At 38.5% G+C, this 27,985-nt stretch overlaps 1 protein-coding gene across 1 annotated transcript in view; it reads left to right on the top strand.

Annotated features, from left to right (window-relative positions):
• The window catches only part of Prkdc (protein kinase, DNA-activated, catalytic subunit), a 170,971-nt gene that overhangs the window by 7,522 nt on the left and 135,464 nt on the right, over positions 1-27,985 (top strand). The window contains exons 6-20 of the mRNA XM_069990688.1: positions 68-180; positions 261-360; positions 5,910-5,965; positions 6,267-6,297; positions 6,859-7,016; positions 16,618-16,764; positions 17,370-17,534; positions 18,562-18,730; positions 19,827-19,876; positions 20,592-20,717; positions 22,634-22,786; positions 23,082-23,197; positions 23,598-23,757; positions 26,427-26,513; positions 27,541-27,660. Coding sequence (XP_069846789.1) covers positions 68-180; positions 261-360; positions 5,910-5,965; positions 6,267-6,297; positions 6,859-7,016; positions 16,618-16,764; positions 17,370-17,534; positions 18,562-18,730; positions 19,827-19,876; positions 20,592-20,717; positions 22,634-22,786; positions 23,082-23,197; positions 23,598-23,757; positions 26,427-26,513; positions 27,541-27,660 — 1,751 coding nt within the window. The remainder of the gene's footprint in view (positions 1-67; positions 181-260; positions 361-5,909; positions 5,966-6,266; positions 6,298-6,858; positions 7,017-16,617; positions 16,765-17,369; positions 17,535-18,561; positions 18,731-19,826; positions 19,877-20,591; positions 20,718-22,633; positions 22,787-23,081; positions 23,198-23,597; positions 23,758-26,426; positions 26,514-27,540; positions 27,661-27,985) is intronic.

Below are 27,985 nucleotides of genomic sequence, written 5' to 3'. Positions count from 1 at the left end.
TCTATATGTAACATTTTTTTCTAATTTGTTGTTTTAGGATTTCATTTGTCTAAAATTTATTTTTCAGTTTTAGAAAAAATATATGAGTTCCTTGGAGTATTAGGTGAAGTACATCCTAGTGAGATGATAACCTATTCAGAAAACTTGTTCCGGGCTTTTCTGGGTGAACTTAAGACCCAGGTATGATAAACTTTATGATTTCTACTGCCATAGACTTTTTTTTTTCATTGAGCAATATCTTCCTAATAATTTGCTTTTAGATGACATCTACAGTACGAGAACCCAAACTTCCTGTTGTGGCTGGATGTCTGAAGGGATTGTCATCACTTTTGTGCAACTTTACTAAGTCCATAGAAGAAGGTATTAATGGTCTTCACTTGGTTTTCTTTCTCTGTTCAAATTATAAGTCTAAAAGAAATTGCCTGCTTGGTTTTTGAATTTACCATTGTGAGAAATAATTCAGAAAGACTGATATGCTTCCTTCAAATAATGTCTTTTATAACTATAGTGTGATAACACAGAGGATTATAACATTGATGTTATCACTTAGCTTTACCACATCTTACCAGTTTTACAGGCATGTGTTATTTTCTATGTATTTAATTTTACATATTTCTATCATGTGTTCAGGTTTGCATATGTGCCACTATAAGTAAGATATCAAGCAAATTCATCATAAAGGTCTCTTGAGCTACACGTCTATGTCTGTAGCCTTTTCTCTTCACCTTTCACTGTCTACCTCTAATTGGTCTATATCTGTAGGCTTGTCATTTCAAGAACATTATACAATTGAACTTTCACCCAAAACTGGTGGCTTATGCCTATAAACTTGGTTACTCAGGAGGAGAGATCTGAGACTTGCCATTTGAAGCCAGAATTTTTTTTGTGTGTGTGCAGGTCCTGGGGCTTGAACTCAGGGACTTAGGTACTGTCCTTGAGCGTCTTTTTTATTCCTCAAGGCTCATGATTATAGACATGAGCCACCAGCACCCAGCTCCATTGCATGTGCGCATGCGCACACACAAGTGAAAATATAAATATATATAAAGTTGTTTTTTTTTTGGTCAGTGTGTGGCTTGAACTGTGAGCGCTGTCCCTGAACTCTTGAGCTTAAGGCGAGCTTTTGACCACTTGAGCCACAGTACCACTTCTGGTTTTCTGGTTGTTAACTGGAGATAAGGGTCTCACAGACTTTTTTGCCTAGGCTGGCTTTGAACTGTGATCCTCAGACCTCAGCCTCCTGAGTAGCTAGGATTACAGACATGAGTACTGGCGCTCAGCTTCATTGTATATTTTGATATTAGTCCTTCATTTAATAACTTGCAAAGGTTTTTCTTTTCACTTGCTTGGATTGTCTTTTCTTTTCTTTTTTTTTTTTGGTCCAGTCATGGGGCCTGAACTCTGGACCTGGGCACTGTCCCTCAGCTCTTCAGCTCAAGGCTAGCGCTCTACCACTTGAGCCACAGCGCCACTTCCGGCTTTTTTCTTTTTGCTTATGTGGTGCTGAGGAATCGAACCCAGGGCCTCATGCATGCAAGGCAAGCACTATACTATTGAGCTACCTTCCCAGCCTACTTGGATTGTCTTTTCATTCTGTTGTTTCCTTTGATGTGAAGAAGCTTTTTAACATGATGCAATACTATTTTTTTCAGCTCTTGCTTTTATTTCCTGAGTAGTTCTAAAATGTAGCATATACAGAAAGTGGTCACTATGCGTGCGTGTGTGTGTGTGTGTGTGTGTGTGTGTGTGTGTGTGTGTGTGTGTGAAAGTGGTCACTATGCGTGTGTGTGTGTGTGTGTGTGTGTGTGTGTGTGTGTGTTTTGCCAGTCCTGGGACTTGAACTCAGGGCCTGGGCAATGTCCTGAGCTCTTTTGCTCAAGGCTAGCACTCTACTACTTGAGCCACAGTGCAACTTCTGGCTTTTTCTGTTTATATGGTACTGAGGAATTGAACCTAGGACTTCATGCATGCTAGGTAAGCACTCTACCACTAAGCCACATTCCCAGCCCTATATTTTTATTTTTAAACTTAAAAAAATGATTAAATAGTATACAAAAGGGATTCAGTTCCAGAAGTCAGATTGTTAAGTACAATGAATCTTTATCAATGTTACCCCCCTATTCTTCTTTCCCATCTTTCCCTATCTCTACCCTCAAGTTATGAAGTTAAATTCTTATATGATGTGCAAATTGAATATAATTGCTGTATTTGCTCACCCTTTGTCTATTTGTGCATGCCCCCACTCTTGTTTCTTCCTAACATGTTTCAGCTTCTTGGTATTTACTTTGTTGCAAACTTCATTTTCTGTTCAAAAGAGATACACTATGAGTTTTCCTCTAAGTATATCTTTTTTTTTTGGTCATGAGGCCTGAAGTCTGGGCCTGGGCGCTGTCCCTCAGCTCTTCAGCTCAAGGTGAGCGCTGTACCACTTGAGCTACAGCGCCACTTCCGATTTTCTTTTCTTTTCTCCCCCCCCCCCTTTTTTTTTTTTTTGGGTCCGGTCGTGGGGCCTGAACTCTGGGCCTGGGCGCTGTCCCTCAGCTCTTCAGCTCAAAGCTAGGGCTCTACCACTTGAGCCACAACGCTACTTCCGGCTTTTTTTCTTTTTGCTTATGTGTGCTGGGGAATCGAACCCAGGGCCTCAGGCATGCAAGGCAAGCGCTCTACCACTGAGCCACCTTCCCAGCCCTGTAAGTTGACTTTTCAAACTCTGCTGATGGTGTCTTTGATGCACAAAAATCTTTTTGTGTGTGTGTTTTTACTAAGTCTAATTTACTATTAATGTCTCTGTCAATCTTCATTGATATGCTCTTGTATTTTGAGTCTGTTGAGCATATCTTTATGGGTCTGTTTCTGAGTTTTCTGTTTCGTTTTCTCCACTCCCTCCTAATATATATATATATACTTCTTTCCAAGTACCATAGTGTGCTTGAACTCAGGGCCTGGGCACTGATCCTGAGTCTCTTTGTGTTCAAGGTTAGTATTATACCACTTGAGCTACAGTGCCACTTCTGGCTTTTTTCTTTCTTTTTTTTTGGTAGTGGAGCTTGAACTCTGGGCTTGGGCACTGTTCCTCAGCTCTTCAGCTCAAGGCTAGTGCTCTACTACTTGAGCCACAGCGCCACTTCCGGCTTTTTCTGTTTATGTGGTGCTAAGGAATCAAGTCCAGGGCTCATGCATGCAAGGCAAGCACTCTACCACTGAGCCACCTTCCCAGCCCCCGGCTTTTTCTGAGTAGTTTCTTGGAGGTAAGCATCTCATGGACTTCCTATGCTGGCTTGAAATTGTGATCCTCAGCTCTCAGTTTCCCAAATAGACAGGATTACAGGTGTAAGCCATTGGCGCACAGCTAATAGTGTGGTTTTGATTGTAGCTACATGGTAAACTTTTATCTTGACTTTGGTGCATCCTCTCATTCCTCTTTTGTAAATAATTTTGATTTTTATAGATTTTTGTATTTCTGTCATAAATTTTAGAATATGTCTATAAAAATCCTTTTCTGCTAATTTGATAGGCATTGCATTAAACGTGTATGTAGCTGAGATTACATGCATGAACTAAGTGCCCATTTGATAATCTAAAAGTCTTTCTTTCTGTTTTTTGTTTGTTTGTTTTTGGTAGTAGTACTGCGGCTTGACTTCAGGGCTTTTGCATTCTTTGCTTGATCTTTTTGCTCCTGGCTGGTGCTCTGGCTTGAGTCATATCCAGTCATCTTTGATTTTCAAAAGAGTAATTTTGTGTATAATATTTCTGGTCAGCCCTTCATTATTGTTTCTTATCAAGCAAGAACACTGAAGTAACTCTGAGTGATTTTTCTTTCTCTGTCTTTTCTTTCAATTCTTCAGTGGCTTGATTCCCCACTCTACTTCTCAGTCTGTTGGGTTCTTGCTACATCCACACAATGGAATATTATTCAGACTTAAAAGCTGGCTTCAAACCACAGTCTCAGATCTCAGCCTCTTGAGTAGCTAGGATTATAGGCATGAATCACCAGTGCCCATCTAGGAAGTACATTTTAATGCACAGTGTAGACATGTATATTGATGACATTATGCCATATGAAATAAGCCAGTGTCCGAAGAACAAATACTGCATGATTACATGTACCAGGAAATCCATTGAGGCAGAAAGTAGAATAGATTTTTCCAGGTACCTGGGAAGGGAATGGGGAATTGTGTAGTTGGTACATCCTTTTTTTTTTTTTGTAGTGGGTGGGGAGTGATGAAAAACTTTTGTGCATAGATGATGATGCCTATAACAACAGTGTGAAACTGTTTAATGCCACTGGGTTGTACCCTTACACATTGTTAAAGTGATTAATATGTAGATTTTCTTACATTGAGAAAAATAAGAGTGTGCTGGTGTAGGGTCTACTAGAGAGGTGAGGAGTTCAGGGGATATAGCCTTGTTGGTAGCTCAAGGCCAAGGTAGCCTATCCCATGAGTAGCTCAAGCCTCCTATGTGTTCTCCCTTTACTCTGAGGAGTGTTTGGTGCCCTTGTGTCTGCTGTTTGCACTGTTACTTTCTATGTGAATGACCTTTTTCACATATAATATCTGTATCAGTCTCAGTTCAAATGCCACCATATCTATTAAATCTTTCATGAATGACACATCAAAAAGTCTATTCTTGCTTTGAATTCCAAAGTAGGTGTTTGTTTTTTTTGAGTAATTTTTTTTGGGGGGGGGTCGGTCGTGGGCTTGAACTCTGGGCTTGGGCGCTGTCCCTGCGCTCTTCAGCTCAAGGCGAGTGCTCTGCTGCTTGAGCCACAGCGCCACTTCCAGTTTTCTAGTGGTTTTTATTGGAGACAAGAGTCTCATGGACTTTTTTGCCCAGGTTGGTTTTGAACCGCGATCCTCAGATCTCAGCCTCCTGAGTAGCTAGGATTACAGGCGTGAGCCACTGGCAAAATGCGTAATTTTTTTTTCCTCCTTAAGGTTTTTGTGACCATGTTCTTCCTCTATCTCCTATTTATGTGCTGTCTTCAGATACGTTAGTCCTTGTCATCAGGGCAAGACTTTTTCTTCTGTGTGCAAGTGACTACTTGGGAGGGCAGAGAAGTCAATGAGGAATAAATCATGGCTTCTATACAGCTTCAGTGAATGATACAGTAGATATGGAGATGATATCAGTCCAGTGTGCCCTTTCTGTTTTCCCATTTAAATCATAGTTTTACTCAGGTCAAAGGTCATGTTTTATTCCCATTAGTAATTCTGATCATTGAATGAATATGAGAGAATTGGGGGCAGGGTCTGTTTGGCCTTGAATGGGTTATTTCATTTAATCCACCAGATAGTCCTAAAAGTACGAATTGGGGCAAGGAATGGTGGTGTACAACTGTAATTCCAACTACTTGAGAGGTAACTTTATCCAGATTTTATCTTAACAAAACAAGTTGAACTTAGTGGTATGTATGTAGATTCCCTGAGGGTGGCATAGGTAGGAAGGTTTTCATCTGAGACTGGCCCTAGGCAAAAATGTGAGGTACCATTTGAAAAATAACTAAAGCACAGCAAAAAAGGCTGGAGGTGTGGCTTAAGTGGTTGAGCAGGAAGTCTGAGTTCAAACCCCAGTGCTATCTGGAAAAGTAGTATAAAATGTATCTTTTACAATAAGAAAACTGAGTTTCCCAGAGATTATCTAACAGATTTTAAGTAATGAGTGAGAATTTAAACACATCTACATTATTTTGGATTTTCTTTCTACTTTTTCACAATAATAATTGCAGGAATAATTCCATCTGGGTGCAATGATGGGAGAGGTTATTCTGAATTGACAGGATACTCAGTTGACAGCTGTCAGCTTATCTGAAGTAAGGCTGTTACTTGAAAAGTCCTTGATAAGGTGTGACAGATGAGACTTGGGAGTCTTAGGATTTATAACAGAAGCTTTTTCTGTTATTTCACCAGATCCTCAGACTTCAAAAGAGATTTTTGATTTTGCCCTAAAAGCAATTCGTCCTCAGGTAGGATTAATATTTTCAAATTCTTTTGACACTTGTGATTTTTTATTTATTTTCTTAATATATTTTTTATCGTATAGATACTGACAGAGGAGTTACAATTACATGAGCAAGACAATGAGTCCATTTCCTATTGAGCATTGTTTCCCCCTCCTTATTTTTCCCCTACCATCCCTTTTCTCCCATCTCCTCACTTCTTCCTTCCCCTCTCCACTCCCCCCCCCCACAGAGTTGCAAAATTTGTTTTCAACGTGACATTTGTGATTTTTTTTAATACACTAATCATGAACTTTTTAAAAAATAGGTTGATCTGAAGAGATATGCGGTGCCCTTAGGTAAGATTCTGTATTTAATAAGATACAATATCTTAGGTTACTAGATTATCTTAAGTTTTTGTTTGAACTGTCAATAAAAGTGAACAGGAAGAGGCTTAAGGGGAGTTAGTTTTTAATATACAATCTCTGCCTCTGGGGAGTCAGGTTGTTTGATTCTGCATTGATATAATAAATCTTGACTGTTTCTGACTCTTATTGGGGGGAGGTTCATTGACCAGTGTTCAAATCCCTTATTGTAGGGAAATGTACTATATTAGTACTAATGTGCTAACATGTACCAACATAGTTTAAAAGAATTGTCATAAATCATTTGTACAAGAAGGTTTCATTTATTTCTATACATGCATATAAGGAAAATGTACTCCATCAATCCCAAATCACTTTCCCTTTTTTACCCCTGCCTCTTTTTAAAACAATTTGAATAGATTTCATTGTTCTAGTTTCATACATGCAAATAAAATGCATTGACCCTGTTCATCTGCATTTATCCTCTTCGTTGTGACTGTAGTTTGACACCTGAAGGTTTGTTTCTGAGTTCTTGATGTTTCTGTTTATTTGCAGCTGGCCTACGTTTATTTACGTTGCATGCCTCTCAGTTTAGCACCTGCCTTCTGGACAACTATGTTACTTTATTTGAAGTACTGTCAAAGTGGTGTAGCCATCTAAATGTAGAACTGAAAAAAGCTGCACATTCAGCCCTGGAATCCTTTCTGAAACAGGTACTTCAAATTCAACTGTCACTTAAAAATAATAATTTTTGTTTTTACCAAACTATTAAATTCCAGTCATGTACCTGCACATTTGAAAAAGAAATTTAAGTCAACCCATTAGGTCTTGTAGCATTTACGGGAAGAAAAGCTATATTATTGATATTATGGATAGTATATGGACAGAGAGAGCTAGTATACCAGACTTGATGATGATCCAGAGCCAAGATCACAATATGTCTAATAGAATGAAGATATGTCAGACAGGAACTGGAAGATGTTTCAGGAAGGGTTGGGAGGGCAGAACTGCTTTCAGCCAGAGGGTGGGCAGCCTAAGTAAGAGCCTATCTTTCATTAAGTGAGAGCTGGCAGCTATGAGAAGATTGATGGGTTTATGAGAGATTTCCTTAGGGGCAGCGAGAGCTCCTTTTGTCCTATGAATTTTTTTATTCAGATAGGATATGTGGAATTTGAGTCTAATATATATTTTCTTTCATTTGTTTTGGGACAAAGTTATTTAATTTTTAAATTTTTTTGTGAATCTTTTTTATTGTGATTATAAACGTGATGCACAGCAGAGTTATAGTTACATAAGTCAGGTAATAAGTACATTTCTTTTAGACAGTGTCACCTCTTTCCTGCTTTCTCCAATTTTCCCTCTCATCCCCATAATAAGTTGTATAGTTCATTTTTAACATAGTGTCCAGTGAATACCATTGCTGCATTTATTTACCTTTTGCCCCTCCCTTTCTGTGCCCCCCACCCCCCAATCCTTCCAAAGACAGATAAACTAACAAAGAAGAAAAAAGAAAAGAACAAAGGAAAAACCTCTTGTTTCCATTTTCTGGAGTTCTTTTTTATTTTTATTTTTTGGGGGGGGGTCCGGTCGTGGGGCCTGAACTCTGGGCCTGGGCGCTGTCCCTCAGCTCTTCAGCTCAAGGCTAGCGCGCTATCACTTGAGTCACAGTGCCACTTCCGGCTTTTTTCCTTTTGCTTATGTGGTGATGAGGAATTGAACCCAGGGCCTCATGCATGCAAGGCAAGCGCTCTACCACTGAGCCACCTTCCCAGCCCCTGGAGTTCTTTTTGATAAATATTATTTTATATGATCAGAGGAGTCTGCTGTATTGACTCTGCTGAGAATTACAGGAGATTCATGGCAAATACTTTGTTCGGAGTACTGTTAAAAATGGATAATTAGTACTTAATTTCACAAGCTTGTCCATGAAAACCTGTGGGCAACTGTAGTACAGAGAATATTGGTCTGAGACTCATTGCTTGATGTACAGCAGGGAGAAAGAGAAAGCATTGCCATCTTTTATCTAGTTCTAGCCCAGTCTCACAAAACTGAAATAGATGGTTTTTGTCTCTGACTCCCTCTCACTCCCGTCTGTCTCTTTCAACTTCTTGGCATTCACCTGCTATTTCCTTTTCTGATCAGGCTTTGTCTCTCAGATTATTCTTGGCAATAAGGTTGTCTCTTCCTATAAGTCTGATAAAAACTGGTATTCTGCTTCATTGGCTGGTTTCATTTGTTAAGGAAAATAAAAATACTTAGAGTTTTTTAAAAAAAAACTGATTCATACAAATCTATTTGGATCTCTAAAAACATTTTCTCTTTAGAGGTAGAACTTTAGACTTTGTAGGAGAAAAACATATCCAGAATTTACACAGGGGAGTAGGGTTTCTGTAGAAGGAGCTGTCCTCACACCATTTCTGAGACCTGGCTTTTGACACTTGTTTCTCCTAGCAGAGGTTGGGTAGGGTGGAGCCTGCATAGACAACAGTCAGCTGTATCTCAGCTGGACTTACTTCTCTTAATGACTACACAGGCTGGGTACTTTGCAGATTGTTGCCAGAGAATTTAGTTTCCAGCTCCTGCTCCAATTCTTAATAAAAGCTAGATGAATAAATACTGTTTAGGGAGTACTGTTTCACTGAGGATATTTTTTAGTTATTTTTTAGATATTTATTTGTTAGTTGTAGACTATATCAAGTTGGTGAAAAATCTCCTTCCTTGTTGGCTCCTGTTTCAGAATTAGGGATTTCTGCTGGGTGCTGTTGGGTCATGCCTGTAAACCTAGCCATTTAGGAGACTGAGATCTGAGAATTGGGGTTTGAAGCCAGCCTGGGTAGGAGAGAACCAGAAGTGGTGCTGTGGCTCAAATGGTAGATCACTAGCTCTGAGTGAGAAGAAGCTCAGGGACAGCGCCCAGACCCTGAGTTCAAGCCCGAAGACAGGCAAAACAAAAGGTTTGTGTGTGAATTTATTTTTTTATATTTTAATTAATTAATTAATTTATTTATTTATTGTCGATTGTATGGCTTGAACTGTGGACCTGGGTGCTTGTCTCTGAGCTCTTCAGCTCAAGGCAAGTGCTCTACCACTTGAGCCACAGCATCACTTCTAGTTTTCTTAATGGTTTATTGGAGATAAGAATCTCATGGACTTTCCTGCTTGGGTTGGCTTTGAACCGTGATCCTCAGATCTCAGCCTCCTGAGTAGCGAGAATTACTGGCGTGAGTCACCAGTGCCCAGCTTTATATTTTTATTTAAATTTTATTGTAAAGGTGATGTACAGAGGGGTTATAGTTACGTAAATTAGGTAATGAGTACATTTATTTTTGAGCAGTATCACCCCCTCCCTCATTTTCTCCCACTTTTCCCCTCCTGACCCACCTCCCCCTCATGTTCATTTCCAACATAGTGTCTAGTATCACTGCTGAATTGGTTCACCCTCTGTCCTACTGTTTCTGTGATTCCCCTTCTCCTCCCCAGATCAAATAAACATATACATGACAAAAGGTACAATAAAAACTCCATTTCTTGGAGTTCATTTCGATAAACGTCATTTTATATGATCATATGCACCTTGTTATTAAGCCCTTGTGATCCTTTCGCCAGTTTCCAATTTGATAATCTGCTTGAGAGAACTCACAGTGGTTGCACTTTTTTCTTTGGTTGGTCATGGGGCTTGAACTCTGGGCTTGGGCGCTGTCCCTGTGCTCGTCAGCTCAAGGCAAGTACTCTACCACTTGAGCCACAGCACCACTTCCAGTTTTCTAGCAGTTTATTGGAGATAAGAGTCTCATGGACTTTCCTGACCGGGATGGCTTTGAACCTCAATCCTCAGATCTCAGCCTTCTGAGTAGCTAGGATTACAGGCGTGAGCCACCGATGCCTGGCTAGTGGTTACACTTATAGTACTTACAGCTCAATAGTAGAGATTAAAGTTAGAGCAAAAACATGTAGTATAGAGACCAAAAAAAATGACAGGTATGGTGCTCCTGTTGTCTTCTCCATTATAATAGTCAGGACAGATGACTATATCAGTCTATATGGAACATTATCATGATGCTCAACTGTTCACAATTCTTACTGTACTTCATTATGCTGATGTAATGGATTAATTGACTGCCCATATATTTGATTGCAGTCTCTTCCAAGTCGCAAATAGCATGTGACTCAAGACACCCCACCTTAAGTCACATTGTTCCTGTCAGCTTTCAGTGGCCTCTGATTCTTTTCTTCCCCTTGCCTTCCTCTCTTTTATTGTTCCTTCCCTTTCTCTCTCTAATATCTTTCTTTAGTTATGCTGGAGATTAAACCCCCATTCTACACAAGCATTCTACTGTAAACACACTTCCATCTGGTAACTCACATTTTTAGGTCATTTCTATGTGACTTGAGACACCTTCCAGAGTAAGTAAGCGCTCCTACCAAGGATGTCATTTCAACAGCTTAGCAATTATTTCCCAGGAGCTGAGGCAAAGGCTAAACCTCTTTTGGGGAAAGATTAAATTCTTCGCTTCACAATGTGGATATAAAATTTGAATTTGGTCATCACAGTAGAAATGTCTATGGCTTTGATTGTGTTGACTGTGCCTTTTTTTGAGATACTGGGGATTGAATCTTATGTCCTACTACTTGGGCCACACTACCAGCCCCGGCCATTTTGTTTGTATTTTCTTTTTAAGAGGGAGTCCAGGAACTTTGCCTGGGCTGGCCTCAAACTTATGAGCCTCCTGCTTCTGCTTGCCAAGCTTAAAAAGTATCTGGGATTAGAGATGTATTCCTCTGACATTCGTTTGAGGTAGTACTATTTATTGAAAAGACTTTTCCCATTCTTGTAAAAATCAGTTGACATGCATATATGGGCTTGCTGGGTGCTCTAGTTTGTTCCATTTTTCCTTGTTTTTGTCATTACATACTTTCTCACTGTCTTGATTACTCTAGGCTTTATATTATCTTGAACTTAGGTAATGGATGTTCTCCAACTTCTTTTTTTATTGTTGTTACTTGGCTATTATACATACAGTTTTGAACTTAAATATTACTTAAGCATACTTCAAAACAATGTAATACAAAGAAACTGTTTATATCTTCTGAAATTCTACCACCCAGAGAAGACATGCAGCATTTTAGTAACCCTTCTTTCTTTTTTCCTTCCTTTTTTCCCCCTCCTCTTAAGAAGGAAGGAGCCAGAAGAGATATCTTTACATAAAGTCTCCTCCTCTTCCTCCTTTTCCCCTCTACCTCCCCCTCTTCCCCCTCCTCTCCCTTCCTCTCCTTTCCTCTCCTCCTCTTCCTTCTTATTGGATGTTTTCCCGTTGGCACATTGAGATCTACATGCTTCATTAAAAAAAATTTACTTTATTGTTATAGCAGTGATATACATAGGAATTACCATTACCTGAGTCAGGTAATGAGTAAGTTTCCTTTCATACAATGTCTTCTGTTCTCTAATTCTCTCCCCTCTCCACCACAAATTACATAGTTCACTTTCACCAGTGTCCAGTGACCTCTTATGTTGTACCTTTTCACACTTTTTCTTTTGAGTTCTCTACCCTCCCCCTAACCCTTCTGAAGATATACACTTTAATACACATCTAAGGAGGGCTGGGAAGTTGGCTCAGTGGTAGAGCGCTTGCCTTGCATGCCTGAGGCCCTGGGTTCGATTCCTCAGCACCACATAAGCAAAAAGAAAAAAACCGGAAGTGGCGCTGTGGCTCAAGTGGTAGTGCACTAGCCTTGAGCTGAAGAGCTGAGGGACAGTGCTCAGGCCTAGAGTTCAGGCCCCACAACCGGACCCCCCCCCCCCAAAAAAAAACACATCTAAGGAAAAGAAGACAGAATCATCAAAAAATAAAAAGCTAAAAACTAAAAAAAAAGAAAAAATAGAAAAGAGGGGTATCTCGTTTCCATATTTTGAAATTCATTTCGAGATATATATATAATTTTATATAAATATGAAGAGGTGGGGGGTGGGGGAGGATAGGAAGAAAAAAAAAACAAAACAAAACTAAATATGAAGAGGTACTTAGTCATTGCACCTTTGTGGTTCTTTCCTAAGAGCGTCCTCTTTTGGAATTGCTGTGTATGAGTATCTGGAATCCTGTAAAATTGATCATATCCAGTGTATTTTAGATCTAATTTCCACATATCAGAGGGGATATGTGCCATTTGTCTCTCTGACATTGGCTTACCTTACTTAACATGATTTGTTCTAGGTCCATCCATTTCCCTACAAATGACATTAGTTTATTCTTTGTGATGACTATTTAAAATTCTATTGTGTATAGGTAAGCACTTTTTTTTTTTATCCACTCATCTATTGTAGGGCATCTTGGCTGTTTCCATATCCTGGCTATTGTGAATAGTGCAGCAATGAACATGGATGTGCAAATGTCTTTACCATATCATGACTCATGATGTTCAGGGTAGATGCCCAAGAGTGGTGTGGCTGGGTTGTAGAGAAGGTCTATGTTTAGTTTTTTGAGGAACCTCCAGACTGCTTTCTAGAATGGTTGTACTAGTTTACATTCCCACCAGTAGTGCAGTAGGGTTCTTTTTTTTCCCACATCCTGCCAACATTTGTTGTTGTTGGTCAATCTAATGGGGGTGGGATGGAATCTCAGAGTTGGTTTATTTATTTATTTATTTATTTATTTATTTATTTATTTATTTGGGTCCGTTGTGGGGCCTGAACTCTGGGCATGGGCACTGTCCCTCAGCTCTTCAGCTCAAGGCTAGAGCTCTACCACTTGAGCCACAGCGCCACTTCTGGCTTTTTTCATTTTGCTTATGTGGTGCTGAGGAATCGAACCCAGGGCCTCAGGCATGCAAGGCAAGTGCTCTACCACTGAGCCATCTTCCCAGCCCCTCAGAGTTGTTTTAATGAGCATTTCTTTTATGGCCAGGGATGATGAGCATTTCCTCAGGTGTGTGTGTGTTTTATGTTTGTTTGTTTGGTTTTTGCCATTCTTACCTCTTCTTTTGAGAAGTCTCTTTAGCTCCTTTGTCCATTTATTGATTGGTTTATTAGATTTGGGAGGGGTTAGTTTCTTGAGCTTCTTTTATATATTGGATATTAGGCCTTTGCCTGATATATTGCTGGTGAAGATCTTTTCCCAGTCTGTTGGCTGTCTTTCTAGTTCAGTAACTATGTCCTTAGCTGTACAGAAACGTTTTATTTTCATATCCCACCTGTCAAATCTCTCATCTGTTACGTCTCTGGGATCCTTTTCAAGAAGTTCCTACCTCTACCTATAATTCCTAATGTTTTTCCTACTCTCTTGCAGTAGTTTTCAAGTTTCAGTTTGAGGTCTTTGATCCACTTTGAATTGATATTAGTGCATGGTGATGAACAAGGATCCACTTCTACTTTTCTGCATATGAAATTTTTTTTTGTCAGTTGTGGGGTTTGAACTCAGGGCCTGCTCACTGTCCCTGAGCTCTTTTGCTCAAGGTTAGTGCTCTGCCACTTTGAGACACAGCTCTACTTCCTGTTTTTTGGTGGTTAGTTGGAGATAAGAGTCTTATAGACTTTCCTGCCTGAGCTGCTTTTTGAACCACAATCCTGATTTCAGCCTCCCAAGTAGCTAGAATTATGCGTGTGAGCCACCAGTGCCTGGCTTACTTGATTAATATTTTAGTGTCAGTAAGATATGTCGCTGCATTTATGAGCCATATAATACTTGTTTTCCTCCCCCTTTTCTTTCCTTTCTATAAAAGTGATAATAAAATTTATTAGGAAAAGAATATGCTTTCAATAGACTGCAAGTCAGTAGGTTTTTTTTTTTCTTTGGGGGGGTGTCTGGTTGTGGGGCCTGAACTCTGGGCCTGGGCGCTGTCCCTCAGCTCTTCAGCTCAAGGCTAGCGCTCTACCACTTGAGCCACAGTGCCATTTCCGGCTTTTTTCTTTTTTGCTTATGTGGTGCTGAGGAATCGAACCCAGGGCCTCATGCATGCAAGGCAAGTGCTCTACCACTGAGCCACCTTCCCAGCCCAAGTCAGTAGTTTTTAAGGTGAGACTAACATTAATCTTTGCTAAGACAGTCAGAAATTCCTATCCCTAGATATGTTACCAGAGGATGACTAAAAACTTTTCTCAACTTGCTAGTTTCCATGTCATATCACAGGTCTTTTAGATCTATTCATGAAAAATATTTCAGGTGTCTCACAAAAAGGAGTCACACAAGGTAAAGGGATTTATTTTTGTGTATAGGATTAAAGTAGAGGAAAGAAACATTTCCTGCTTTTTATGCAGAAAGTGGGAGTTAAATACATGTACTTTTTCTATTAATAATAGCATCCAATATTCTGTTTGATAATTATTCTCAAGTCTGTGCTGTTAAAAGCAGAAAATAATAGGATAAAAATACATGAAAAGCCATTTTCTGGAAACAGTAATAAAGTTAAGTAGCAGTTTGAACAATTAAAAATTGCATTATATTCATAAAATGAAAAACTTTCCTTGTAATTGAGTATATTATTTACTTCTGAAAAGGTATGTTGGTGATTTGTTCTATTAAAGGAAGGCTCTGAGCCCTGTTCTGACCAAATCACGATGATGAGTATTTGGGGTGGGTGGGCAAGGGTGGGGGGAAGAGGGAAGGGATGGAACCAACTTTTTCTGTATTTTGTATTGTATGTTTTCTTCAACATGTAACCAATCAGTATCTTGTCAATATAGTCAGCCGATCGATCGATCTCAAAAAAAAAAAAAAAAAGGAAATTGTGAAGCAATCCATGTGATACTCCATTCTCTCAGAATGGAAATAAAGAAACATGAAGAACATAAGCTCAGACTTAGAACTTTGGGTAGAATTACAGAGCATTTATTGGTAGGTCGATGATAGAAAGTGGATTGTTTCTTCATCTTTGGTAATTTTCTACACTGGTTCTTTACTTGAGCAGAACAGGCAGGCTTCATATAATCTAAAAGTAGGAATACTCTTGGAACATCCCTGGTCTTGCACATTATTAGCCTTTCACCTGTTAGTTTGGTACAAAGGGATCTATTGACTTCTCAAGGACTTTTCCCCTTCTTTGACTTGAGTTTTGTGGCATGTAGTTGTTTTTTTTCTTTTCTCTTAATCTGAGACGCCTTGTCTTTTTTTATTAGAAGTCCTTCTCTTTTTGCTGATGACTTCTGAATTCACTGGCTGCCAGGCCTGACAACCCTGTCACCTACTGGGTGACAGAAATTTTAAGGACAGCTTTTCTTCATCAACCTGTCTTTCCTGTGTACCAAGTTCCTCTTGAAATTATCTAGTCATTATAGTCTCTTTCTTCAGGAAAAAAAAAAAAAAACTTATTACATACAGTATAGCCTTATTTATGAGACTGTTTTGTGAACTTGATGGACACTAAGTAAATTGAAGTAAAGGGTTTTTATAAGTGACAGCAATTAAATACCACTGTAATACCCTGTTAAAAATACCAGATTAGCTGGGCTTCAGTGGCTCATGCCTATAATCCTTGCTACTCTGGAGGCTGAGATCTGAGATTTGTGGTTTGAAGCTAGTCTGGGCAGACAAATCCTAAGTACTCTTATTTCCAATTAACCAACAAAAATCCAGAAGTGGAGGTGTGCCTCAAATGGTGGGGCACCAGCTGTAAGTCAAAAAATGATTGAGGCAGGCACCAGTACCTCATATCTGTGATCCTTGGTACTGAATAGGCTGAAATATGAGTTCAAAGCAAGCCCACAGTTCAAGCCCCAGGACCAACACACACACACACACACACACACACACACACACACACACACACACACACACTCTCTCTCTCTCTCTCTCTCTCTCTCTCTCTCTCTCTCTCTCTCTCTCTCTCTCTTGAGTTCAAGCCCCAGGAACAACACACACACACACATACACACAATCTAAGTCTTGAGTTCAAGCCCCAGGACCAACACACACACACCACACACCACACACACAATCTAGGTCCTGAGTTCAAGCCCCAGGACCAACACACACACCACACACCACACACACAATCTAGGTCCTGAGTTCAAGCCCTAGGACCAACACACACACACACACACACACACACACACACACACCACATACAATCTAAGTCCTGAGTTCAAGCCCCAGGACCAACACACACACACACACACACACACACACACACACACACACACAGACACACACACACACACACCACACACACATACAATCTAAGTCCCTGCTGGAGTTTAAGCCCCAGTATCAGCACATAGGAAGAAAAAGTATCCAAATAATTCTAGGTTCAACAATTTGTATAACTGTTTTCTTTTTTTTTGGTTGTAAAATTTTCTAAAGAGTAAATACTGTGCAATTTCAGGTTTCTTCTATGCTGGCAAAAGATGCAGAGGTGCATAAGAGTATGCTGCAGTACTTTATGGATCAGTTCTATGGAATCATTAGAAACATGGATTCAAACAACAAAGAGTTATCCATTGCTATTCGTGGATATGGACTATTTGCGGGAGTATGACTTGTTAATTTATGTTTTGGATTTTAGTTAGTGTTTAAAGGGATATAGTACTTTCTTAAAAAGGCAAATAGTGTGACGTTCTTGTGGTGCTGTTGTCATTTTACTAAACATCATGATAAACAGTGAATGTTTTAAATGTGCATGATGTACTAGAACTCTTGGTACATAGCATTTCAAATCCTTAAAATTCTTATGCAAGCTGAGTTTTTATTGTGTTTTACACATCAGGAGACTAGGTAACTTGCTAAATATACATCAGTTGATAGAAAAAGGACCTAAATCTGAGCTGTATATTGTGGTTCATGCCTATAATCCCAGTGCTCTAGAGGCTAAGGCAAGAGGATTTACAGTTTGAGGCTAGCCTGGGTTACTTAACGAATTCCAGGCTGACCTGGGCCTTTTGAGATATATACTTCATTTGTGATTATAGATTACAATAAACATTTTTAGAAGATAGTAGTATTTTATATGCAATAAAATAAGCAAGTAAATAGCTTGCTGATTTTAGTTTAAAAATCACATGGCTTAGCACTCCACTTTGTTATCTTTGTTTTAACATTGATAAGGTCAGTGAAGACTTCATTTTATCTTTCCTAAAGCCTTGCAAGGTTATAAATGCAAAAGATGTTGACTTCATGTATGTGGAGCTCATTCAGCGCTGCAAGCAGATGTTCCTCACCCAGACAGAAACTACTGATGACCACGTTTATCAGATGCCCACTTTTCTCCAGTCTATTGCAAGTGTCTTGCTCTACCTTGACACAGTAAGTGAAATAGTTAAAACTGAGAACAGTTTAAAGTATTTTATCTCATTTCCGTTAGTAACTTGATGGAATCATATGATGGGTTTAGTGTAAGCACCACTGTGGTCAAATGATGCTTTAAATTAGTATTTCATGTCAGTCATGAAACTTGATAGTTTAAAAAGTTATCTTTAGCTGGGCACTGGTGGCTCACACCTGTAATCCTAGCTACTCAGGAGGCTGAGATCTGAGGATCACGGTTCAAAGCCAGCCCGGGCAGGACAGATCGTGAGACTCCTATCTCCAGTAAACCACCAGAAAACCAGAAGTGGCGCTGTAGCTCAAGTGGTAGAGTGCTCACCTTGAGCTGAAGAGCTGAGGGACAGCGCCCAGGCCCAGAGTTCAAGCCCCACGACCGACCAAAAAAAAAAAAAAAGTTATCTTTAAAACGTTATACAAAGGGAGGTGAAGGGTAAACAAAGGAGGAGGCTGCAATGCTTGGTAAGAAATGTATGCATTATCCTGCCCATGTAATTGTAGCCCCTCTGTACAGTATGTTCTCAAATAAAATAAAATAAAATTTAAAAAAAAAACAAAAAAAAACAAAAAACAAAAAACAAAAACGTTATACAAAGGGTTTCAATTCAGTATGTTCATTTACATGTACAATGCATCTTAAGCAGTAATACCTCTTTAATAATTCACCCTTCACCCTTCCACCAATCCTGTCTCCACTCATTTCCTCAAAAACTTGATTTTTTTTTTGTTGTCCAGAGCAGGGGAAAAAATTGTTACTCTGTCTTACTAAAAGATAAAGAATTGCTACATAGGATAGGATTATACTTTAAATATTATTCATACTGTTGTACTCTGATTTTTTTTCAGGGGTTAGTGTTCATAATAATATTAAGATTTGCGAGTTAGATACGCCAGGTTTTTATTTGTGTAATATGCATCTAATTCAGTAGTAACTACTTTGTATACAGTTTGTATTATTCCTGTATTTATTTTCTCCTCTAACTTTTAGTGTCTTCTCTCTTTCTGATAGGTTCCTGAGGTATATACTCCAGTTCTGGAACATCTGATGGTGGCACAGATAGATAATTTTCCACAATATAGTCCAAAAATGCAGTCGTTATGCTGTAAAGCCATAGTGAAAGTTTTCCTAGCCTTAGCAGAAAAAGGACCAGTTCTCTGGAATTGCATTAGTACTGTGGGTGAGTGTTCATTTATGATAATGAGTGATGAATATTTAACGTGGATATAAGTAAAGAAAATATGCTTGCCAGTTTTTTTTTTTTTTTGCCAGTCTTGGGGCTTGAACTCAGGGCTTGGGTACTGTCCTGAAGCTTCATTTGCTCAAGGCTAGCACTCTACCACTTGAGCCACAGTGCCACTTCCAGCTTTTTGTGTGTATGTGGTACTGAGGAATTGAACCCAGGGCTTCATATATGCTAGGCAAGCACTCTATCACTGAGCCACCTTCCCAGCCCTGCTTACCAGTTTTTAAAAATTTATTTATTTTTTAAAGTTATATCTTTAGTGCTTTTTATGGAACATCTAAAATTCTGGTGAACCAAATCTTTTGTTTCTCTTTTCATATCCTTAGCTTTTAAATCTTTTTAAAATTAAATTTATTTATTTTTGTTTTGCTATTGTTATATAAAGGTGATATACAGAGGGATTACAGTTACATAAGTCAGGTAAAGCTTTTTTTTTGGGGGGGGGGTGGGGCCTGAACTCTGGGCCTGGGTGCTGTCCCTCAGCTCTTCAGCTCAAGGCTAGTGCTCTACCACTTGAGCCACAGCGCCACTTCTGGCTTTTTTCTTTTTGCTTACGTGGTGCTGAGGAATCAAACCCAGGACCTTAGGCATGCAAGGCAAGCGCTCTACCACTGAGCCACCTTCCCAGCCCCAGGTAAAGCTTTTATTATTTTTTTTGTCTGCCATGGGGCTTGAACTCTGGGCCTGGGCCCTGTCCCTGAGCTCTTCAGCTCAAGGAAGCACTCTACCACTTGAGCCACAGCACCACTTCTGGTTTTCGGTGGTTAATTGGAGATAAGAGTCTCATAGACTTTCTTGCCTGGGCTGGCTTTGAACCACAATCCTCAGATCTCAGCTTCCTGAGTAGCTAGGATTTGCAGGTATGAGCCACCAACACCAGGCTAGGTAAAGCTTTTAAATTTTAAAATAGTTTAAAATTTAAAAACTGGAGATGTTAAAAAAGTTTGGAATAGGTAAAATAATAATGGTAGTTGTTTGAATTGAGTAATGGTTTTTACTTTTTTTCATTCTTTGTTTTTCTTTTCTCTAGTGCATCAGGGTTTAATCAGAATATGTTCTAAACCAGTGCTCTTTCAAAAGGTAAGTTCTGAATCTAGCAATTCAAAAATTAATCAGGTAGTTCTGTAAGCTAGAAATGTTGCTAAGATTTTTACTTATAAAAATGGCCTTTAGTTATAAAAATGACCTTTCTCAGTTATTACCCATCACTTCGTGTATGTGTGTGTGCGTGTGTGTGTGTGTGTGTGTGTGTGTGTGTGTGTGTGTGTGTGTGTGTGTTTTCTTTTACAGTACTAGGGATTTCAACTCAAGGCTTTGTGATTGCTAGGCAGAGCTCTACTACTTGAGCCATGTTCATAGCTCATGTCTTACATTTTGAAGTGTGCATACCTTTATTTTGTTAGATAATACACTTCTATGATATTAAAACATTCTGAAGCATGTTATTGTTAACTAAACTAGGAGAAAGTATATGTATATGTATTATGAGAGGCGTAGTTTAGAAGTTACAATAAACAGGATTAATTGGAGATTGAATAGTATAAAAAAGAGATGAAGGATTTGTAGCCAATCTGATAGATACTGTGTCAAAATACTTGTTGGTTTTAGTCACAGAAGAATTTTCCCTTTTCAGCTTTTTTTTAAAAAAAATTATGTGTTCATAAAAACTGTCTTCTTGATTTTTGTACAGTCTCCTACTAGTTGTTCTTTTAGTTTTAGAAAATTCTGAATGTATGCGGCGCAACTGCTTTTGTGAGCTCACAAGACATTATTCATAAATTGTCTTCCTGGCCAGGGTACTGAGTCTGAATCTGAAGACCTTCGTGCCTCGGGGGAGGTTAGAACTGGCAAATGGAAGGTGCCAACGTACAAGGACTATGTGGATCTTTTTAGACATCTCTTGAGCTGTGACCAGATGATGGTAAAATTTATTATTTGAAAGTCATTAAAAATTCTTCAGTTCCAATCTTATTAAAAAACTCCATAGTTATTGGGTCTTATGTATTTCACAATTATGTTTTACCAACTTGCACAGTTCTGTTTAAAAACATACCTCAATTAAAAATTAAGACAATGTTTGTTAAGAGAGTTGAGGGAATCAAAAGAAACAAATATAGAGAGCATTTAAAATTATTTATTGTAGCTGAATCCTCAGTTTAGTTTTATGTAGCAAAGTAGTGCAGCAGATGTACTATTCTTTCCAAGTCAGGCCTTTTAGGCTACAGCTTAACAGTATTATCTACAGAGAAGAGCTATTCTCTTTTTGTGATGTTAGGGATTGAACCCAATGCCTATGAATTTGAAAAACATGCTCTACTTCTTAGCCACACCCTCAATTGTGTTTTTTGCTGAAGGACAAATTTAGTTGGCTTAATATGTATGAGGGATTGGTACACAGCTATTGTATTGTTTATATTAGAATAGTGCCTCCTAGTGCATTTCTAGATGATAGATCTTTAGTTTGCTGGTGGCTAGTATTTTAATACACTTTTTGATGAAGTATTAATAGTGAAAGAAAAGTTTTTTAGTAAGTGATTTCTATCTTGTCAAAAATTTTTTTTCTTACAGTAGAATTGGGAGTTTGAATTATGGGCCTCTTGCTTGCAGGCACTTAACTGCTTGAACCACATCCCTAACCCAAACAGCTTATCTCTTAAAGAAAAATGTTAGATTGTATGCCTGTAGTGGTGACTGTAACCTGGGCAGTGACGGGATACTGGAGCCAAAGAAAATTAGAAAAAAATGGAGATGTAGACAGCTAGAGAGATAGTGGGCACCAGGGGTCCAAGATACACAGGCACTTTGGGCCCACAAGCAATCATATTTATTTGAGTTCACACAGAGAAGATTACTATGGATACATGCAAAAAATAAAACATCTATATTAATATTACAATCAGAGCCAAAACAGTTTTGTTTTCCTTATGAGCCAAAACAGTTTGTGAGAGACATTGTTTCCCTTATTCTTTTAAGACAGGAGACCACAGTCCAGGGAAAGTACAGATATTAAGTCCACCTTATCTAGGCCCCCCCCCCCCCCCAGGTTAAGCTGTCAGTTTTTTATTTCTGCCTTCAAGGTCTCTAGCACCCAAGGTCCAGCTTCCAGTCTTTCCTGCACTAAGGAAGGAAGGCAGCATTCTAGACTTTTAACCCTCTCCAGAGCTGTTTCAACCCTTCCATGGCCAGCTCCCAGTGTTCCAAGTGCTGTTGAAGCCATGTTCCAGCCTCTTAAACCTTTTCCAGGTTTCACAGCCAACTCAGCTTCAGAGATGCTTACAGTGTATTTATTATATATTTAAATATTTATTATGTATATTATTATATAATTATATATTTATATATTTCCTTTTTTTAATGTTTAAAAATATCATATTTTAAGCTTATATTAGTTATTTAGGGGGCTATTTCATTCGTAAATATAAAAATATTCTGAGGCTGGATATATATTTACATATGTGTACTTGTATGTTCATATATTTATACACATGCATGCATACATGTGTGTATATGTATGTCATACATATGTGGGCTTAAGTATGCACACACAAATATTTGGGGGTAAATGCTTGGACAAGAGGTGGCCTCGATCTTCTTTTTTATTATATGCGGAGTATTTGTTACAAAATTAGGCTCTGAGTCATACTGTTTGAATAAAAAGATACTATCACATTATTTGGAAGGTATTTAAGTTTGGAGCTTAAAAATTCCAAGTATATCTGCTACTGTTTGGATATAATACCTCAGTATACATATGCCTCTCCATATATCTTATCAACTATAATACTTATATTAATACTTTCTATACAAGATTTTGATGTTTTACATTTTTCTTTAAAGGATTTCATTTTAGTAGACGAAACATTTCTCTTTGTGAATTCATCTCTTCAAAGTCTGAACCGTTTACTCTATGATGAATTTGTAAAATCAGTTTTGAAGATCGTGGAGAAATTGGATCTTACATTAGAAAAACAGACTCTTGGTGAACAAGAGGTTAGAAGTTTTTATTGATCATAATTTTATATCATTTTTATACTAGCTGTCTTTGCATGTAAAATAATAGTACATCCTCAGGAGATTGGGGGAAATTGCTTTCTTCAGTTAAAGGAGTAATTATGTTTCTTCAAGTTTCATTGTTCTTCCTGAAGTGTCAGTTCTTGAGGATTCATCTCTATCTTACTTTTGCTTTCTTTCCTCATAATATCTAATGTAGATTGAGGAGTCAGTTGGAAAGTTTTTGAATGATGTTTGTTTGAATGGTATAATTTTGGTTTAATTAATTTTTCAGGATGGAACTGAAGCTGCTGGTATTTGGGTGATCCCTACTTCAGATCCAGCTGCTAACTTGCATCCCGCTAAACCTAAAGATTTTTTAGCTTTCATTAACCTGGTGGAGTTTTGCAGGTATTTTATAAAATTTTAATTTTTAATTGATTAATTTTAGCTGTAATAAAGGAAACACCTTATATGAATTTAAGAAATGAGGTAATAAAAACTTAAAACATAAAATCATATAGATCTTTGAAATATGGGCGTACAAGTCAATGTGGAGCCCTGAGTTCAAACCCCAATATTGCCTTATTCCCTTTCCCTCGTACGTGTGTGTGTATGCGTGTGTGTGTGTATATGTGTGTCTCAGGTAGGACGAAAAGGAAGATGTACATTCTTAAAATTGTTAGCATACCTAAAAATGTTATAGGATAAAATTGTAGTACATACTTTTAATGTTTCTTATAAATTTAAAGCTAATTCAAAATGAGTAGGACAGAAATTTCTGCTTCAAACATTTAATTTGTTTTTACAGAGAGATCCTCCCTGAGAAGCAAGTAAGATATTTTGAACCATGGGTATATTCTTTTTCATATGAGTTAATTTCACAGTCTACACGATTACCACTTATCAGTGGTTTCTACAAGTTGCTTTCTGTTGCAGTGAGAAATGCCAAAAAAATAAAATACTTTGAGGTAAGTCTTTTTTGAGTAAAATTGTTGTTTATTTTATTTTATTTTATTTTATTGTAGAGATGCTGTACAGAGGGTTACAGTTACATGAGTAAGGCAATGAGTACATTACTTCTTGATCATTGTTACCCCTTCCCTTATTGTTGTCCCACTATCCCTTCCATCCCTGCCCCCCATTCCTCCCCCACCTACCTCATTCCCCCCCACTCCCTCCACCTGAAGTTGTAGAGTTCATTTCCAATATACTGTCCTGTGGGTATCCTTGTTGTAAAGGGTCATCCTGTGTCTTTGTTGCAGTGTTTTGTTATTCCCTTTCCCCTCCCCAGATTAGACAAATGTATATACAAGATGCAGGGTACCAAAATCAAGTACAGTGACAACAGGGGATATGCCATAGGGGAAAGAACATACAAAGGAAACAACAAAAAATAAAATCACATGGTACATTTAAGACAATAACAATAAAGACAGATCTCTTGTGTCCATATCTTAGGGTTCATTTCACTTAGCATCATCTTATATGGTCATTTATACATGGCCTTTGAGCTTTTCAGCTCATCTGATAAGATTATCCTATATGTATACTAATTATTGCAAATAAGGGAAACCATGGGACCTAAGTTTCTTTGGAACTGGGTTACTTTACTTAATATAATTTTTTTCTAAGTTGTTTAAGGCTACATCAACAAATAAAATGCATTTCAAAGTATATGACCATGACACACACAGTTTTGGATTATAATTTCATTATATGTACACACACATACAAAACAAAAAATAAATATATGCATGTACACATACATACAATACAGACATACTCTTTTGAGAGTTTTTTGTTTGTTTGTTTGTTCTTTGGTGATGATACCGGGGCTTGGACTCAGAGCCTCACGCTTGGCTTTCTGCTTACAAGTAGTATTCTCCCATTGGAGCCATTCTTCTAATTCCATCTTTATAATGGCTAATTGGAGATATTGAGTCTCAGATTTGTATCTGAGCTGGCATTAAACCTCAATCCTTAGATCTTAGGCTCCTGAGTAGCCAAGATTATAGATGTGAGCCATTAGTGCCCAAAATGAATTAAAAAATTTTAAATCACTTAGTTGTTTTTAATTATAATACATTAGTTTTACAAGGTGAGGGTGTTTGTTCTGACATTTTAATACATGCTTATAGTTTACTTGTCAACCTTATACCTTCTAATTGCTCCTGCTTATGCTCTCCTTTCTCTCTTTCTCTCCTTTTTTTCTTTCCCTACATTCTTTCCTTCCTTCCTTCCTTCCTTCCTTCCTTCCTTCTTTCCTTCCTTCCTTCTTTTCTTCCTTTCTTTCTTTTTCTTTCTTTCGTCTGTCTTTCGTGGGGCTTGAACTTTGGGCCTGGGCGCTGTCCCTCAGCTCTTTGGCTTAATGTTAGTGCTCTACCACTTGAGCCACAGTACAACTTCTGGTTTTCTGATGGTTTATTGGAGTTTCCTGCCCAGGCTGGCTTTGAACCATGATCCTCAGATCTCAGCCTTCTCAGTAGCTAGGATTACAGGCGTGAGCCATTGGTGCCTGGCTTCTTTCTTGTTTATTTTGTTTGGTTTTTGGTTTTGGGGTGTTTTTTTTTTTTTGCTTGAACTCAGGGCCTGGGTGCTTCTCCTGAGTTCTTGTGCTAAGACTAACATTTCGTTTTTTTTTTTTTTTGGCTGCTAATTGGAGATAAGACTTTCACTGCCTGGGCTGGTTTTGAAATGCAGTCTTCAGATTTCAGCCTCCGGAGTAGCTAGGATTACAGGCATGAGCCATCAGTGCCTGGCCTTCCTTATTTCTTAAAATAATTTCAATAGGTTTATTCATTATATGTATTTAAAAAATTGATATGTAAATGTCAATTAGGTGACTCTTGTAAGTGGTAGAGCATTATAATTATACTAGCCCTTTCTGCTTGGATTTTTAAGCATCTGCATAATTATGTAACCACTGATAGTACTTTTCAAAGAGGTTCTGTCTGGCACCAGAAAGATTAGTATTACTCAGGAAGTTTAGGCTCTCTATACACTCATCTAATCAGGATCTCTGAGGATAGAGGTGGCCCTGGTACCTTGAGGTTTGAGAATAACCTGAGGCTGAGGCTCTAGTTAGTCAAACAGGAGCCAGCTTGTGTAATTGGTGGGTGGGCAGGTTTCTTGGAGCATAGGTAACACTTTGCTATAAGGTAGGGAAAGAGGATGGACTTTTAGCCATGCCCATAGCTTTTGACTATAATCTACCTTCTCTTCTTCTGTTGTTTCTGACTGATGTTCTAACTGGAAACACTTATGGAGTTGAATCTGTCTCCTTTCCACAGCAGACTTAAAAAAAATTTTTTTTTGGGGGTCTGGTCGTGGGGCCTGAACTCTGGGCCTGGGCGCTGTCCCTCAGCTCTTCAGCTCAAGGCTAATGCTCTACCACTTGAGCCACAGCACCACTTCCGGCTTTTTTCTTTTTGCTTATGTGGTGCTGAGGAATCGAACCCAGGGCCTCAGGCATGCAAGGCAAGTGTTCTACCACTGAGCCAACTTCCCAGCCCCTCCACAGCAGACTTTGATAAAGTGAAATTTATTGATACCTCTGGAGTAAAGTTGGAACTGTTAGATTTGTATACAGATTGCTTAGTTCTTGCTCAGTGTCATAATTTGCTCTTTTATTTCACAGGAAGTAAGCCCAAAGAATCTGGGACAGTCTCCTGAGGACCCAGAAAAATATTCTTGTTTTGCTTTATTTGTAAAATTTGGTAAAGAGGTAATTTTTTAAACAATTTCATATATCATGGGTTTTCAAAGAATATATAGAGAAAAATGTGGTAATGATCATCAGTGACCTAATTACTTAAAAATTGGTTTACTAAATCCAGATTTGGAGTAAGTTTGGCCTTTAGCTTTTTATGTAGCACAAGCTGCCTTTATTTTTGTGATCCTCCTGCTTCAGCCTCCTGAGTAGGTGTGTATCATCATGCCTAGCTTAAGACCTAGAGTAAGTTCTTTAGAAAAACAAACATTAGCAATGATTGTGAGCCAAGTGCTAGTGGCTCAAACCTGTAATCCTAGCTACTCAGGAGGCTTAGATGTGAGGATTGTTATTTGAAGCCAACTTGGGCAGAATAGTCCCTGTGAGACTCTTTATTTCCAATTAACCACTCAAACACCACAACTGGCACTATGGCTTAAAATGGTAAAGTGCTAGCCTTGAACCAGAACTCAGGGACAGTGTCCAGCCCCTGAGTTCAAGCCCCACGACCAACAAAAACAAAAAAAATAAATAATTGTGCTTCAAAAATGTTTTAGTTCTCCTAAAATAATCCAGTTGAGTGAGCTCAAAATTAAGTCCATTTCCTAGTTTTTCCATGTAGAGAGATTTAATTTAAGAGATTAACCTTTACTTGTAAATATATGAAGTCATGTTTTATTTATTTATTTATTTTTTGTCGGTCGTGGGGCTTGAACTCTGGGCCTGGGCACTGTCCCTCAGCTCTTCAGCTCAAGGTGAGTGCTCTACCACTTGAGCTACAGCGCCACTTACAGTTTTCTGGTGGTTTATTGGAGATAGGAGTCTCACGGTCTCTTCTGCCCGGGTTGGCTTTGAACCACGATCCTCAGATCTCAGCCTCCTGAGTAGTTAGGATTACAGGCGTGAGCCACCAGCGCCCGGCTGAAGTCATGTTTTATAAAGTATACTTGTTCATTTTTCATATTTGATAAAGAACATAACTATTTTTAACAGATTTTCATGTTGTTCAGGTACACAACATTATTATCTTCTTTCTGTTAAGGTATCAGTTAAAATGAAGCAATACAAAGATGAACTTTTGGCCTCCTGTTTGACATTTGTTTTGTCCCTGCCACCCAACATCATTGAACTTGATGTTAGAGCCTATGTTCCTGCATTGAAGGTAGTAATATTTTTTTTGAGCATATCCATCTCTTTATCAGTGTTTCATTTCTTAGAGAATGTGGAAATATCAGGGTCTTGTCCTGGTAGTAAAATCAGGTGTTCACCTAGAAAGCATACCTGAGTCAACCTCTGCTTCTGCCACTCTCTAGTTTGGGATCTTGGAATACCTGAGATGACCTCTCTAGGGCTCCTTTGTAGACTGATATGAGAATTTATTCTTGTGGATGTAGAAAGTCTGCAGTAAGTAACCACTCACTTGGACTGGTTCTATTTGTTTTCCTCATTGTGGCCTAGGCTATACTACTTCCCTTAAACAGTTTCTT

Source organism: Dipodomys merriami, unplaced genomic scaffold (genome assembly GCF_024711535.1).
Source record: "Dipodomys merriami isolate MVZ:Mamm:240054 unplaced genomic scaffold, mDipMer1.0.p SCAF_4, whole genome shotgun sequence".
NCBI lineage: Eukaryota > Metazoa > Chordata > Mammalia > Rodentia > Heteromyidae > Dipodomys > Dipodomys merriami.
This window is presented reverse-complemented; position numbering and strand designations above follow the sequence as displayed.